Genomic DNA, 17205 nt, shown 5'->3' on the forward strand with positions numbered 1-17205 from the left:
CAAGTACAAGAACTGTTTCTTCTGCAGCTTCACAAGTCAGCTTTCCCAAATGTGTGCACTGCCACTATCTGCCATTATAGACTGCATTTAAAATGAACAACAGTAGCACATTAAGAGTAATCTGCAAATCATGACTACAGTGTAAACATATTTTGTTACACTCTGGCAATTCTTTAAATCAACATTTCTTCTAACGCAAGTCATGTCATCTCTCTAATCAACCAATCTCACAGCATCAAAAGTCAAACAGGATGACTGAGGTTAGCAAACACTTCTGCGGCAAACCCCTTTAACAAAACTGCTGGAGGAATTCAAAGCACTAAAGCCACTCCAGAAATCTAGCTTTCCTTCACAGAATTCTCCAAGAATCAGAAAAAAAAACCAATTCTTTGTTGATACTCCACATGACATTACAAAACAACCAAAGCAACTCAACAACGTATTCATCCTCGAATGCTTTTATGAAACTACAGAATAACAAAAGAATGGTGTTATATGGTACATCAAGGAATGTAAAAAAAAAATAAGCATTTTTAAATTTATTTCTTCCCCTCTTTCTACTCAGTGCTACAGTTTGAGCTTGCTTTCCATTTTTTTCCCCTCTGCAACTTAACCTCTTTCAAGGTAACACTCCATTACAGAGTGGTTTGCAATGTATGTCAGCTGACTTTCAGTCAAAGTTAAAACTTAACAAGGACAAACTATGGAAAAGAATCACAACAAATATGACTGTAACTTTGGCAGGGTCAAAAAATGAATGTAAAAGAACTAGAGGCTTGCCCCAGATGACTCATTTGCCAATTACCTTGGAGTTACACCATCTAAATGAAACACTCTCTCATCTTCATTCTTCAGCCTCTCTTTTCTTCTCCTTTCTATATCATGCCGTAGATCATTTGGATCTTCTAACACTCTTAAAATGTTCTAGTTAAGAGGAAGGGTTAAAATCAAGTTAGCTAGTAGTAACTGAACACTGAATTGACTCTTCTCTGACGTGATGTCCTTCAGGGGCTGCATCCTGCATATAACCTCATTAATATAGTTCAACTGTTACACAGGATGGGTTCACATCAGCCCAAAGATCCAAAGTCCAAAACAGTAACAAAAAGTAGCCCTAAACAATTATCCTTTCTTGCACCATCTGCTTTTTTACAACTTTCCAAACAATAGTGAACAGAGCTCTGGAATTCTGCATGGAGTTGCCAAGGGAAAAATATTGACATGAATTCCAGTAAATCTTAAAAAGTTCTACTATTCTTATTATACTTCGTTAAGTTTAACTGCCACATACCTGTACTACAGAAGAACAACAACAAAATAAAAGTAACTATCCACAGTAAGCATAGCTTGGAAGGGGAAGACAGAAAATCTTATATCCCCGGATGAAAGCATGGAATAAAATAGCATTCTGAGGAATTACGTGGTCGTCGGGCCATCCTAACATTAGGGTACAAGAAACATTAAGGCTTTTCGTTACCTCAGAGGTAAAGTAAAAGCCACATGTCAGTCACCTATTTAGTACCTTAATACACATTATTTAAAAAAGACAGGAGATCAAGCAGCAGGAATAACCATACCCCAGCTACTCTGGAGAACACACCTGCACTTTACTCAGTGGAGAGAGTATATTCCCACACCATTATGCTTGAGTGTGCATTTCTCTCAAAATGGTCAGAATTACTGATGGCCTTCAAAATATGTAGAAGTAATGTACCAATAGCAAGGGGAGATTTTGCTTGCTTTATATTATTTTAATTTACTGTCTGCCAGAAAGGTTAAGTAATCAAGATACCTGGGGAGATTCAGATGGCACAGTTCGTTTGTTCTGAAGTTCTGCTAGAGACATGTCAATCCTCCTGTAACACAAAAACATTCCATAAAACCAAGTGCCATCACTATAAATAGCAAAAGCATTTACTGAACCAACTACAGAATCTTTTAGAGACTACGAGCAAGCAGGTTAGAGTTAGTGAAAAAACACTATAACATTTTATATCGCCTGAAGTCTACTGAAAATTAACTACCTTAATGCAAATAAATTAAGGCAAAAAACACATCAATCACCTGTGAATTTCTGGATCCAAATGTGTTTTCACTTCATTCATATTTTCAGTTGTCTTATCCTTAATTTTTGAGAACCGTTCATGTAGAGTTATGTCAGGAGATGTAAAATAATTTGCTGGGAAGAGATTAAATACAAGAATGTTTATCTGTAGTAACTGAAACGCACAGTGGGTAATTGTATCTTTTAAAAGACTAACTCTTAAGGGCACCAAAACAACTTCTGAAATTAAAATTCAAACTATTTCCACTTGCAGTTTAACATTCACAAATGAAAGACTAGGCCAGCCCAACTTATCCCAACTTATTAAATAAGATTAAGCTCAATAGGAAGTTCACTATTTGTCAGCTCTACCACAGTAGTACTCCAATGACTAGTCTATAAATAACGTTCAACACTGAACATGATGCAGCAGTCTAAACACTAATTTGAAAAATTAAAGGAACTATATATAAACTAGCAAGTTGTGACTACAGCAAAGCTCCTCTCTGGATATCAGAGAGGGATTCTTCATCAGGGACTGTAGTGATATGACAATGGGTAATGGGTTTAAACTTAAAACAGGGGAGGCTCAGGTTAGATATAAGGAAGAAGTTCTTTCCTGTGAGGGTGGTGAGGCACTGCAATGGATTGCCCAAAGTGGTGAATGCTCCATCCCTGGCAGTCTCCAAGGCCAGGCTGGAGAGAGCTTTGGGCAACATGGTCTAGTGTGAGGCATCCCTGCCCATGGCAGGGGGGTCGGAACTAGATGATCTGAAGGTTCTTTCCAACCCAAACCATCCTATGATTCTTGTTTCCTAACCAAGCAGGTTAGTCTTAAGTATAAGCATAAAATCTTTTCAACTTTAACACTCAACAGTAACGCCTGTTATGGACTGAGACCTTCTTAAAATCATTCCCCACCCAACTACTTTAAATCTTCAGCCTATAGTTTCCTTACTACAGAATGAAGACAAAATACAAATGAAATCAAACACCCTGTACTTACAAGGACAGCATACCTAATTCATTAGATTTGGTTTTAATAATTACAAATGTACAAACACATACATATACCCCAAATATGACAGCCACCTTTAACTTGATGGATAATTGTGATTATTTCCTGAGTAAATTCTCTTGATGGGTCATTTTCAACATTCTGTATAACAGATTCCATGTGCTCAAACACCGGATGAAAATTTTCAGTTTTCCTGCCAGCAGCAACGAGATCATGGGACATCTGTCTCTCTGTAGTATGACTAGAAGCACTCCTAGAATAAAAGGTTACATATATTCACTTTGAAAGAATTCACCGTATTAAAACTTCAAATAGATAAGAAGAACAAAAAAAAAAAAAAAGAAAAAAAAATAATTCAAGGAATCAATGGGATGAAAACTGAAATCTCATTTTGTTAATTTTTTTTAATTAAATAAAAAAACCTCATAAGACCGTAAGAAAGAAAAGCTCTAATAAAACACAAAGAGGTATGACTACACTCTCAAGAATCCTTGTGCCAGTAAAGTATGTAATACAAAAATCTGTGAATTTTAAACTTAATTCATCTAGATCATCAAATAGAGGCAAATGAAGATCCTGATATACTACTTTAATATAATTCTGGAAGGCAGTTATGTGTGTCTTTGTTTATAAGGAGCTACCAGACAATTTTCAAGAACAGGTCAGAGATTTAAAAATCTCATGGAACCTTTGGGAACTGAATCATCACTTGAGCCTCGTGAAACAGCTTTCCAGCAGCAGTGTGTGAACTTAAGAACATGTTTAGCATCCCTTTGTGAAATTCTACTCATTCTAAGTGTTTATGCCCCAAATGGTTGCATTGCTGCTTAAGAATTATCTTGACAAGGAAGCTAAGACTTTAGAAATCCTGCTTGTTTCAAGAAAAATGTTCGTCTCTTGGAAAGATAAATTGAGAACTCAAACAGCCCATGTAAAAGCTTTAGGGTAAAGACTCTGTTACTGTGCATCCTGCAAAGTGATCATGTGCCTGCCCATCCTGTAATTGAAACATACAAGACTAGGATTTCATACAAAAATTGCATCAGGAATAACCTCTAGCAGGTGCCACAAGTCATCTATTTGCACCCAATAACATGGAAATAAACGCATGCAAGAAGGAATCCCAGCAATCTCAGTTGTACATGATTTTAATTATCTACCTGCTCCCCAAGTTTATAAAGAGTGCTCTTCTCAGCTGAGTAATTTCAAGACAGGTGTTTGTTAAATGCCTGAAGTAGCAACACAAATATTCCCAGTCATCAGCTTCTGTATAATTAGTGTTCTTGTCTTAAAAAAATAAGGTATTTAGCATTTCTGACCATGGAAGCAAACATTCCTCACAGTAAATTGGCTGTAATCAATGTAGTAATTTTATTCGGTCTGTAAATAATTACCATGTCCATTACATAACTTTTAAAATCAGCAGCAAGAGACGAACTAGATACAGGAGTTGCCCTCAGGGCTTGCAACAAAACCTAACGATAATTATTTTCCTTACATTATCATTCAAGCAGTTAAATGCTTTCTAGCACAGCGGTGGAGGGTATTAATCCACTTACCCTTCCTTAGTCTTTAATATTAGGCCCTAATATACAAAGAGCAACTTTTCTTTACAGATCCCCACTGTATCACATGTTCCTGAAACACTGGAAGGAAAATAAATACACAGATGTTTTATTTGGGACAAGAGAGAAAATACCTTTAAAATGAAGCCTGACAGTTTTGGAAGGGAAGGTAATTCCTCCCAAAAGGGATTACTGCCACTATAGGACTTTCTGGCCTGCAATAGTAAGGCAACAAACCAGAAAAGCCTGCAAAAATCTACATGAACCAAGCTGCTTACTCTCTACCATGTATCCATCATCTAAATCTTCATAGCAGGACCACTTTTTTCCCAAATCAGTCACACTGGGAATGCTAAATAACCACAAGTATTCCACAGAAGACAGACAGAAGCAGACTCTACTGGTTTTCAGTTCTGATGCCTCAACAGATTGCCATTTGATTTCTTAAAACAATAAATAACAAAACCCAGGGAGCAATCATTTTTTGACAGCTTTATTGAACTTTAGATCTTGAATACCTGAATGTGTGTGCCTGAGATTTATGTAATTTAAAGGTTATCTGCTTTTTGGAAGAAATGAGGGATAACTCAGGTAGTCAAGAAAATGTAATCATATTCCAGAAGAAAGCACAGTTAATATTTTAAACTGGGAAAGTTAATATTTTAAACAAATTTAAAAAGGTACAACCTTAGTTTGTTCTGGTTAACTCGCAAAGAAACCATGCTTTTCTCCAACATTCATAAACTGTAAAGAGACTGGGAAAAAGAGCTGGGGGGAAATCAGTACCTGTACTTGGCCACCATTTTCTTCATATCCACTTTGATGGTGAGATGTTCCCTCTTAGAGTTGACATCTGACATTTTCACATCTGAAACAGTATGATTTGAATCATGCTGGATATTGGAGGAATCTACTTTTTTCCTGAATTCCCCTTCTTTCCTTACTCTTTCCTTCGGTTTGTTTTTAAAAGATCTCAGATCAACATCCATTTTGGAAGAGTTAATGCAAGCGTTGCAGCCCTTCTTTGAACTATATTTAACAGGTGCTTCACCATGCCCTTCTTCAGTCCATCTCGCTCTTCCACTGCTAAAGTAATCTAACTCTTTGCTATTCCAGGCACCCTTAGAAGAACTGTATTTCTGGTCTTCCTGCTTCACATACTTCTGTGCTCTATCGTCTGAAAAAGGCTTTTCCCCATCCAGATGCCTTCGCCGTTTGTGACTGTAGTCATAGGCTATCTTTGCGACAGAACCCTCCGAGTACTCCCTTTCAGCCGATCGGTGGGACTGGGCACTCAAATTTCTCTGCTCCTCCTTTTCTTGGTAGGGTGGAAAAGAACGTTCTTGCTTCCACATGGAATTTCTTGCTACTTCTCCACCGTCATACCTCTCCATTTCTTTAGCCCTTTTAGACGTGTGCCCATATTCTCTGTAATCGTGATCTTCAGGATACCTGTGTTGACATAAAGCAATTTACACTTGCACTAGAGAAGAAAGTGAGAACTTATATGTGCAGAATGTTGGACAGCAGAATGCGTGGCAAGTTAACCCATAATCCCTCACGCCAAGGTACAGATGTGCAGGGGCTCTTAAGAGGGAAATATTATTCTTTCATACTCTAGCCATCAACACGATCTACTTAAAAGACAAATACTTCACTACTACCAGTCGCCCATAATTAACCTACAAAGTGGCCAACGTGTTTCAAGGTGGATATCTTCAACTATAATGAAAACAGACTTTCACTTGAGGCTTTATACCACAATACCCAGGTTTTAATTATTTTATTCCTATACCTCTTCTGTAAAGGGCTCCTTGCCGTAAATTCATCAGAAACTCTTCTGGGTGACTGACCATACTTCTCTTCGTGTAACCTCTGGTGCCTCAAGTCATCTTCGTGCCATTTTCTTTCAAGTTTACAAGAAGTCCCTAACGGTCTATGAAAAGGTTTCATTCCTTTTTCATTTCCAGCGAGCTTGCAGTGCTCAAACATGTATCTGTCTTCCATTTTGTGTTGGTAAAATGGACGATCAGGCTCTTTATATGGTATTTCTGAGTATTTTGGTGGTAACTGGCATCTCCTACTGCTTTCAGTTCTTTCAGATGAATGGGTTCTGTAGGGTTTATGACTGTAAGTATCTTCCATGGGAATTCTTTTTAGGCTTGGTGAAGGTGATCTACGTTCATATATTCTCTGGTAGTTATTTCCATGAGGTGCAAACCTGAAATTGCTTTGTCCGTATTTTTCATCTTCTATTCTCCACGGCATAGGCTTCTTTGGGTCCTTACGAAAGCTTTTATATTCACAGTCGTAACTAATATGAGCATGCCTTTGCCTATGGTGCTCTGGACTCCTAAATGCTGGAGATAAGGACCTATGGCAAAAATAAAAACCACTTTGAGTAGTCTCATAAAATTGAATCAACTCTAAATGAGCACAGCTATTCCCTAAGGAAATACAGTTTAATACACAATTTTAATCAACTGGTAAAAAAAAGTTTAAACCAAGCTATTCAAAGCGTCATTTGCTTGGCTGGAGTATCAAGCTTACTTTTACTCTGTGGAAAGTTTTCACAGTAAGAATACCCATTCAAAATAGTAGTAAGTCAATCATTTTTCTCTTGGCATATTTTCACTTAAAACTAAAAATAATTTCATATATATGAAGTTTCCACTACATTGAAGACAACTGTTATACAAATTTTCACACTTTCAAGCATTCCCTATATTTTTTGAGTGCCAAGAGAAAGAAGGGGAAAGGGCAAAAAGCATATGAAGAAATGGAGGGGAAGAAATAACAACCACCTTTTCTGTTTTTTTTTGCATGACAAAACCACCTCAAAAACTAAAAACATTATAAAATACTGTATTTAAAATATCACACAGGCAGAAAAGATCAAGTTTGAGATAGAGGTTTTGGTCTTTCTGTATAATTGTGTATACACATACATACATCTACACACATGCACACATAAGCACTTCCACACTTATTACAGTTTTTGCTTTTAAAGACTGAATTGCTAAGATCCACTTAATTGAACCAAATCAGCTTTGTATTTTCTCCTGCAGTTACAGAAATGAAAGCAACCCGCTAGGAGTTTTTAGCCAAAATCTCCTTAAATAAAGAAAAACATCACAAGCCACTAGCAAGAACCAGAAAGCCATCCCCAGGCATAACAGTTCTGCTTGCGCCCCACCCCTGGCAGTACTTCAGACTAGGCTGGATAGGGCCTTGAGCAATCTGGTCTAGTGGAAGGTGTCCCTGCCCATGGTAGAGGGGTTGGACTAGATGGTCTTTAAGGTCCCTTCCAACCCAAACCACTCTGTGATTCAGTGTTGACTCCCAATACACTCTTTAATAAAACCTAAGAATACAAATTGAAAAAAAATTCAAGGAAGTCACTTTCTTTGTCCACATATTTCAAATGTATAATTTGTCATAACTTTTTGCTCCTTTTCTGCATAAAGGCTCAAACTCAGAACCACAGCTCTTCACAAAACTATAGTGCCTAACTTCCAATAGTGCCTATACTGCTGCTCCCACCCCATCTTGTTCTGGTTAAGGCTTGCATTTTAATGACAGCTGGGGCATTCCTCCCTGCTCTTCACTAGGAAGACATATTCCAGACTATCAATCTAGTATGGAAGTAGACAGGATTAGTCTTTTAAAAAACAAAGAAACAAAAGCCCACCACACATTTTTCTTTGCTATTCAATAAACTCCCTTTGTCTTGGTCATCACAACTTCATTAGTCCATTTAGAAAAGCAACCCAAAACCAACAGAAAAGTAGTTTCAAGCTCCTGAAAGCATAAAATTGTATTCTAGCCTCCTTTAAAACCTCAAAATTGCATTGCAAATCCTAAAGATTAGGTGGGTAACTAACAGCATGCAGTAACCCAGATGTTATTCTGGTGACAAACACTACTAGGCTACTGTCCAAGAAGAAGGGCACTGACTCCCATTATTTCAGTCTGTGTTACACTGCAAGGCAAATCTAACAGCGCTAAAAATCGATTTGTGGATCAGCCCCCAAGGCTCAGAAAGCCTGAAGTGTTTGAACAAAGTAATATTTTCTGGCCCTCTCCGTAGACCAGAAGCGAGTTACAGACACTAAGTGCACCAGGTGGTGTTTGAGCAAAAACAACCTGAACCAGTTTGGTGCTTGGATTTTGTGCTTGAAGTAGTTCCAAAACATGTGAGTTGAGCAAGGTTCCTGGCAGACACCAAAACTAACACCTCCAGCTTTAAGAAGAAAAAAATCATAATAAAATTGTAATTTGGGAAAAAAAGTTACATGTATTTAGTTTGGAAAAAAAAACACACCTTATAAATAGCAACTCTGGGCACAGTTTTCTTTCTTTACATCAGTTTTAAGTTCTAATTAGAAGTACCTATACAGAGCGACATTTCAGAACACAAGTTATAGATAAATATTTACCTTGGTTTCCACCGTGGTGATCTTGATCTAGATCTTGTCATCTTCTCTCATGTGTTTATGTGAGTTTCTTGAAGCTGTAAAAATGATACAATTTACTAATCTGGTAACAGAATGGTACTACAGATTGCAGCAGGGATGGCTGTTCTTAACAAGTGTAGTATTAGATGCTTCAAAGTCAGGGTGAGGCATATTTTAGTATGCTTTACTTTTACCTCTAATTCCCATTTTAAGACAAGTAACTTCTTCCTGATTTCTGATTTTAAAGTACAGCTTCTTTTCTTTATAAAGATTTAAATATTTGACCACTGCTTCCTCTTCCTCTCCAATTTGCAATGCTGTCTATTCACTTTGGATTTAAATGCTAATAAACTCACAAGTAAGCTGCAGCCTGAAATAAATGCTGTAATTGTTAGTATGTGTTGAATGCCACAGATGATAGGGGGGAGAGACAGATAGCTTTAAAACCAATTTACAAAGAAAAATGGTTTTGCATCAAGTTATATTCTTAGCTTCACATATACTGAAATTGAAATTTGGAATACGCACTGATACCTTTTTATAGTTACAGATCTCCTGTAAGCTTTAACTGTTCTATCAAGTCTTAACTGCTGTATCATCACGCACTTCATCCATGTACATTAAAAAAATGCACAAAAGATCACTTCTCATTTTACATTCCTTGTTAATAACCTACTACCTAGACACACATTTAAATACATAATGGATGCACTATGACAGAAAGCACTGCTTCTAAATCCTGGAAGCAGCTCTGTGCACCCCTTCTCAAAAAGTTACAGAAGAATGACAAAAATACCCATGGAATCTACCCTTCTTGCTCTTCTTTGCAAAAAAAAAAAAAAAAAAGTTAGAAACTCAGAAAACAAGCAATTAAATTATATGCAAGCTCACCAGTAATGTGGCTGGTGAATAGGAATGAAATGATTATTCATTATTTAACAAACACAAGGATTAAAGCAGAATAAAGTTATTAGTTAAGTGGTTAAAAGTAGGAACTTGGACCACATACCCATGCCTACAGCTCCTACCTACCACAAGATGCTCTAAAGGCCAGAAATATAAATAGATACAAAAACAGATCCATCAACAGCTCTGAAATTAATGAACAAGCAGTCACTTGAAACTGGAAGAATTTTCCAGGTCAATGTCACTCTATGTGCTTTGGTATTTTCTGTAATTATTTGCTCACAGACTCACACTCATGGAACAGAAAACTAGTCTGGACTGGCCAAGTATGGCCTTTTTGACATTCCTAGTGCTCAAATAATTTCTTTAACTAAATCTTTTACCTGAACAACTGAAAGGGAAGAAAAATCAGCAAGCTTTAAGACACATAAGAAACTGGAGAAGTAGCATGCACCCACATGCCTGACCCAGCACCTCACACTCCCCTCAATCATGCTAACTGGTCAAAGAAAATATTACCCCTTGCTATATCCTTCTGTACGATTAGCTCATGGCCAAAACAGCAGTACCTTACAGAAGAATACACACAGAGCATGCTTCTGATGTCTACTACCACAGGTGGACGTTACAAAAGTGACCCACTACATTTCAGAGTGATTTTGGAAACATTAATTTACTGCTCATTAAGTTGCACCATAAACTAACTGGACAATTATTTGCAAGACATAGCAATAGCTCAGTTCTGGAGAAAGCCTTCTTGAATTTACCTTTTTAAATCTCAGAAGTCTCCTGTTTACCAGGAGAGCATTTGCTCTGCAATGAATCTTTCCATGTGACAAAGCACGATAGGGAAGCAAAAAAAACCCAAAGTACCCCAAAGGCAACATATAATATCTGTTCCCTGAATTTTCAAATATGCAGTTAGCATTTCCTCTTGGATTCTAAAGGCATGTATCTGATGATTGTATGGCATAAATTAAGGCCCTTTGCTTACTCAGAGATTATATTAGCCAAAGTTAAATATGATGTCCCAATGCCAGTACTCATTAAATATTTTTTTCATAGAAAAGTAATATTGTGACAAAAATACTTTGCTTTTTCTCACCCGTAAAAAATACATCTTACCTAACTGAACAGTATTTCAGAGACAAAAACCCAACACACCCCTGGCTAATAGATCTCAGTAACAGTGTTCAAGATTCACTATTACGCTCTCTTCTTGTAAGCTTTAAAAAGTGAGAGTGTTTTATGTGCCGCTCAAAATCTTTCTATCTTCCCTTCAGTTCTGAATGTTATCCTTTCTTTTCAAGTGACTATGTAAGCACCAAGAAGACAAAAGTACCATTAAACCCAACCATTATACAGAACCTGGTCTACCAGCATCTGCCATCACAGACCAATCAAGCTAAAAACTGAATATATATAATGAGAGATTCTTTATTCTTCCTAGACTGGCTGGACAATCATACTAAAAGCACAAAAGGGTCTGTGACAGCATGTCCTAGATCTTGCCTTAGGATAAAGAGGACTACTGTAATTTTCAAAGACAATCCTTTTGTTCAGTAGAAAGACAGCGTTCATCTGTTTCAATGCATCTCCTAAAAAGTGACCCACACAATACGTTTCCTCACTGCAAGATCAGAGATGCAATACACAGCCTATGAAGGCAGCAGACTCACTCGACCCCAATCAAGACTCCCAGTGTAACCGAATCACAAAATTAATTTCTATATAGAATTTGTAAGCACATTGCTAAATTCAGGTCTAAATCACTTCTCTCAGACCAACAATATGGCTCCATCCCAAAAGCAAGCTTTTTGTAGGATGGCACCAGGTAGGAAGTGATTATAGCAGAATTACTTGAACCAGGCAAAGGCCCTACAGTTCCCAAGTCAGCCATCCAGCAGCCAGGTCCCATTCAAGCAGAAGTACCAATATGGATTCTGAATTTCTCCAAGTCCTCTCACTGTACTTTAAGGGATGCTGTCACTATGAAAATATGAAAAACTATCTTTTTTTTTTAACTAGGAAGCAATATTATTACAATCACAGCGCTGCTTGTGCTTGTTTTGTAATAATAAGTAACTCATTGGACGAGTTATCAGTAACCATGCTTAGGTAGTTTTTAAATATTAATGGAAACCCTGGCCTTTCTTTTCCCTGACTTTTGGAATTGAAAGCAGTTCACAAGAAATGGCCTCAAGCCTGCTTCCAGCTCTCCTTTGATTCCACACTGGAGAGATCAGTGATTTGACAAGTGTGATTTTTTTGTACTATCCATCTACTACAAACCTGAAAGGAGTATCCTGAGACACAATTTGTAAATGACCAGAAATTGTACAGGAAGTGCAACCAAACACAGGTTCTATCAGAAAGGCTATACAATTTAAACAACTTCCTCTCCTGAACCGAACAACCTTCAATATCCTTGATTTTCCCCAGCATGAACTACAAGAAACCACAAATGACTGCAGTCATTTAGCTGAATGGAGGGGAACTGGAGCTCTTCCTAATGCAAAGAGCCACACACCAGCAAGTCCCAAACAGCTAAAACCTTGCAGATAAGACTGAGTAGTAGTAGTTAACTCTCCTGTAAACAGACCATAAATATGTGGATTGTTTTTTCAGGGTTCCTTCCATCACCTACAATAGGTCAGGGAAGAAACCCTACACAGGACACAAAAAGCAGTTCAACAGCAGTTGACCTGGAGCTGCTCTTCAACTGCCATTTCACCAATAGTGAAGGGAAATGCAATTCCTCACCCCTTCATAAGGGATTGACCAACCGTTCTTGCCTCACAAATCTTTTAGAGGAGGAAGGGATCAAGTCTTTCATAGGCTGGGTCACACAGCAGGCAGGAAAACAGACACTGACCTGTGCTGCAAAAACTACCCAGCTCCCTATTCCCTCATTCTGCCCAAAAACGTAAGGAGCAGCTACAAGATTTTCATTGACTGTCTTCTTGGCAGAGATCAACTGGAAGCTGCAAGGGACATGCCAAAGCATGTAATGCTGCAGTGGCTGTCAAGAAAGGGAAACCAGGAACTGAGAACCTCAGCCCTAAGACAGCCAAGTATTTGACAGAAATGCAATCAAATTAAAAGCTCAGCTGCACTCCAGGCTTAAAAAGAAACATGAATGTTTCTGAATCTGCAACAAGACTTCACATCTCCTTTAACCAATGCTTCCTAGACTAGCTAGGGTACCGTTATCACAGGCACAGGGTCCTAGTGCTGCACTGGCCACACATACATCCGTTTTCCCCTGACTTTTCTACCAAACATCTTCAGCCTCAAAACCACAACTCCCACCTAGCACCTTCATCCACCATCCCCCAACCCTGAAAGGGCTGGAGCAAATATGTCAAAAAGTGCACAGCACAACCCTGTCCCATGCTCCAGCACAACTGCCCCAGCACCAAAGTAATGTCTGGAGCAGAGTTACAGCTTTACCAGCCCACACAGGTGACTCCCAGCATAAGGCATACTAACTACCTCAGGGCAGGACAGATGTAACAGGCTTTAAGACTATGAGCTACAAGAAGTCAAGGACAGACACTCTGGCTGAGGGGTGTGTGTGAGGGGTCCTGGCCAAATGTGCCACCACCCAAGGAGCGCAGCGAGCTACGATGCTCCCATCTGTCAGCTCAGCAACTGGGCCTCTGGCTTCCAGAAACCGCACCCACTGCAGATTTAGAGAACTTTTTGTCCTCCTTCTCAGCTTTATCCTTTTTCTTTGGCACCAGCTGGAGAAGGCGGCTTTATGCAGGTTGTATCCCAATACCAAGGATTGTCAACAGACAGCCAAGCCTCATGCTGGCAAGGTAACTATCCCATGCAGGGGCAGCATGCCAGCATCGCTCTCCTCTGCTTGCTATACAGAGTAGACATATAAAAATTATTACATTCACAGTAGGATGAAAACCTACTACAGAAAGCACAGGCATAAGCTGAAGCATACAGTATGTCTTAATGGACCACTAAAATTTTAAGTAATTCCTTGGGATACACAGGAAGTATTTCCCTGCATATTTGAACAAAGGAGTAAAAAAAACTGAGTAGATCTACTGATCATGTAACTTAAGCTCAGCGTGCTCTCATTTAAAAGCAACTCATTTAATGGCGCTAATTAGCAGGCAATACCTCACCTTTGCAGAAAAACAGATTACGATGCCAACTTGGAAAGACTGAGCAGGATAAAACTGCAAATCTGTATCACATAATAAATTAAATATTTCACTATGTTTCACTCTCAAACACTTTTTTTTTTAACACAAAATCCCCACAACCCATAAACATATTGGTGCTCTATTTCTATAATGCTCTGAATTAAAGGCCTTTAACACACATCTATTAGAGAGCCTGAAATGTCACAGCACCATCCTCAGCCACTTCTGCCTACTAGTTTCTAAGGGGACATTAAACCTCTATTTAAGTATTAAATCTAGCCCTGTCATAGTCCCTGAGACAAACCACAACTTCCTGCCTACTGAAAGCTCTCCACCACGTACAAACCATGATGGAGACCTTCACTTCTTCACCCTAAATCACAAAACCACCACAAAACCAAAAGAAATCCTTTATTTATTTAGAATCAGCAATACCACACAGCACTGCTGCCAGGAGGCTGCGAGGCCCAGGCTGCCTTGCCCAGCCACACCAGAGAAATAAGCTCTCACTGGAAGGCTCCCAGGCATGTTTCCTCCCTTCCCCGCAGACAGCAAGTGCCTGCTGCCACCAGAGAGGAAAAGCAAACCCAACTGCATGCAACTACACTGCTCACCAGCTTGCTGTGACACCAACCCTGTCTACATTACCTCCTGACAGGTGAACACCCACAAGGCAAGGCTGCACCGAAATCAAGCCCATCTCAGCGCAGGCGGATGGAGAGTTGGTTTGATCGCTCTTACAAAAGCGGTGGCAGAAATACCAGTTATTTTGCTGAAGGCAGATGTGGAGGAGTGCATGGACACTTCACTTAGACAGCTGTTTATCAGGTTAACAGGGTGTGCCTTTAAAGGAAGTTAATTAATTTCACCTCTTCTCATCAACACCAATATTAAAACAAAACACCAGAAAAAAGCCTCTTAGCTTCTGATTAGTCCTTCAGAGTGGAGAAATGAAAACAAGGGGAAAGACTTAGTCATCCGTGTTCTCTGTCCCTCTCTGCCCAGCCCAGTGTCTCACAGGCTGCCACAACCTGGCTTCTGTCACCAGAGATCCTTCCATTCCTTTTGCATAGTTCTTCCCCTCCCTTCCTGGCATCCTCCTCCATGCTCTTCCTCCAGCCATCCACACCCAACAAAACTTTCACACAACATTCGTTTTTCCTTGAGGCCCACAAACACAGAAGGTAATCAGGCAATTAAAATCTCCCAGCAATTTGAGTAGCCTTTGGTTTAAACCCTACTGCAATTCAAGAACCTGTATTGTATTTACAGGTGACTTGGGGTGTTTAAGAATTGCAGTAAAACTTAGGAGCTGCTGCTCTGGATGGAGCTGAGCCAACTGAGGAAACTGCTATCACTGATTCCTCTCAAGACACTACTGCTTCCTCAGATGCACATGAATAATGGTGTATAATCAGCCAAACCAACCAAAGAAGTACCAAAAGCCACAGATCTAGTCAAATCCAATTCATTTTGCTTTGGTTTGACGCATCCTGAATGTGAATTAAGCTAGACCAAAGACATGCTAAAAGCAAGATGTGACCGCTATACAAAAAAATGTACTGCTTTTAAGTTATTATAAACACACTAGCTGGTGTAAATCTGTGTGTGACAACACGTAAGTTGCTAGGAACAGGGACTGCTGGTATTTATTATGCCTTGTTCACCTCAGAGGAAAAAGCTGTCCTTATGCTATCAGCGAGCAGCAACCTCAGCCCTGCTCTGCTGCTCACGCAGGGGCCTCAGAGAAAAGGGCTTTCTGGAATCATCGGGACACGGGGGGCACAGCGCTGACAGCCCAACGGCGTCTCGTTCCGCCTGCTCCATGCTTTGTTCCTGGCCCTCCCAAGCCCCGCTGAATGCTCGCATCGTACCACAAAATATACACGCACTGATGTGCATACACACATATATATATATATATATATGCACACGTAACGACACGGACACACACACGGTGAGAGGCGGGCTACAGACACAACTGCTCCAGGCCACCCAGGCACTAACAGACCCGAGATGGGTGCAGCAGCCCCCCTTCGCAGCACACACCGCCGCCGGCCATAGCCGCCCGGATCGATGAGAGGGACCAAAGCGGCACGTCCCGGCCGCCTCTCGGGCCCGCCAGGCCCTCCACTGGACGCTGCAGGAGGCGGTGCAGCTCCGCGCACCACAGCCCGGCACAGCAGCCCCAGCGCCTGGCCCGCTCCTTCCCAACTGCCGGGGCGGGGCATGGCCCAATCCGGTGCCGAGCGCGCAAGAGGCGCTGACAGGGACAATGACCGCTACCGGGCCCCGCCACCCACCTCCCGCTCCGCCACACGGGCCCGACCCCCCCCCCGCGCCTGGACCAGGCGGGGCCTGACCAGGCCCCATCAAGGCCGTGGGGCCGCTGCCGGCCCCACACTCACCCCCAGCGAGGCCGCCTCCAGAGCTGCTGCTGCTGCTGCTGCCGCCAATGCCTCCCAGCCGCCCGCTCCGGCCGCAGCCGCTCCGCTCCGCTCCGCCCCGAGCAGGTGCCCGGCGACGAGGCGGGGCGTGTCCCGACGGGCCGTGCCGGCCGCAGCTGCTCCCTACGGGCGCGGCGGAGAGAAAGGGCGGGCGGAGGGCGGGCGCCCCGGAAGAGGAGGGGCGGGCGGGGCTCTGGCCTCCTCCTATTCCCGTTCCTGGCGACTTTCCCGGGGCCCCTCGCTCCGGTGCCGCGCCCACCACAGCCACTGCGAGCTGAGCAGGGCCGAGCCCCTACCGGTGGTGGGCGTTGAGCAGCTCCCTGCGGCCACGGCCCTTCCCGCAGGATATTCCGAGCTGTGAGGAGCCCCTCAGCTGGGAAGGCCCATGAGGAGCCGCCCCCTCCCGGGACACCTCCCACCAGGCTCCTCTCTGCCTGGGAGCCGCTGCCTGTTCCTCCGCGGCGCGGAGGGCGGCCGGAGCGTTCCTGGGTGACTTCGCGATCCCAGCCGGTCTGCACCGCGGTTGGTCTGGCAGGAAGGGCTTGATCGGAAGGACAAGCTTTGTCCGGGGGCCGGCGGGATAAAGCCCTCACCTGATG

General features: G+C 41.4%; 1 protein-coding gene across 3 annotated transcripts in view; it reads right to left on the minus strand.

Annotated features, from left to right (window-relative positions):
- BCLAF3 (BCLAF1 and THRAP3 family member 3) overlaps positions 1–16634 on the minus strand; it is a 34452-nt gene extending 17818 nt beyond the window's left edge. For 2 of the 3 annotated variants that reach the window (XR_009961814.1, XM_062603807.1), the window contains exons 1-8: positions 16568–16634; positions 9067–9140; positions 6423–7001; positions 5414–6079; positions 3137–3315; positions 2065–2179; positions 1793–1856; positions 806–924 (exon numbers count right to left, since the gene is read on the minus strand). Coding sequence is in view for 2 of the 3 variants with exons in the window: in XM_062603807.1 (XP_062459791.1) it covers positions 806–924; positions 1793–1856; positions 2065–2179; positions 3137–3315; positions 5414–6079; positions 6423–7001; positions 9067–9107 (1763 nt within the window). In the remaining variant the exon portion in view is untranslated. The remainder of the gene's footprint in view (positions 1–805; positions 925–1792; positions 1857–2064; positions 2180–3136; positions 3316–5413; positions 6080–6422; positions 7002–9066; positions 9141–16567) is intronic. The other variant, XM_062603806.1, reaches the window with a different exon arrangement.
- Between the last annotated feature and the right edge of the window lie 571 nt (positions 16635–17205).

The sequence above is a fragment of the Pezoporus occidentalis genome, unplaced genomic scaffold (assembly GCF_034315485.1).
Source record: "Pezoporus occidentalis ecotype Australia unplaced genomic scaffold, CSIRO_AGI_Poc_V1 ctg81, whole genome shotgun sequence".
Classification (NCBI taxonomy): Eukaryota; Metazoa; Chordata; class Aves; order Psittaciformes; family Psittacidae; genus Pezoporus; species Pezoporus occidentalis.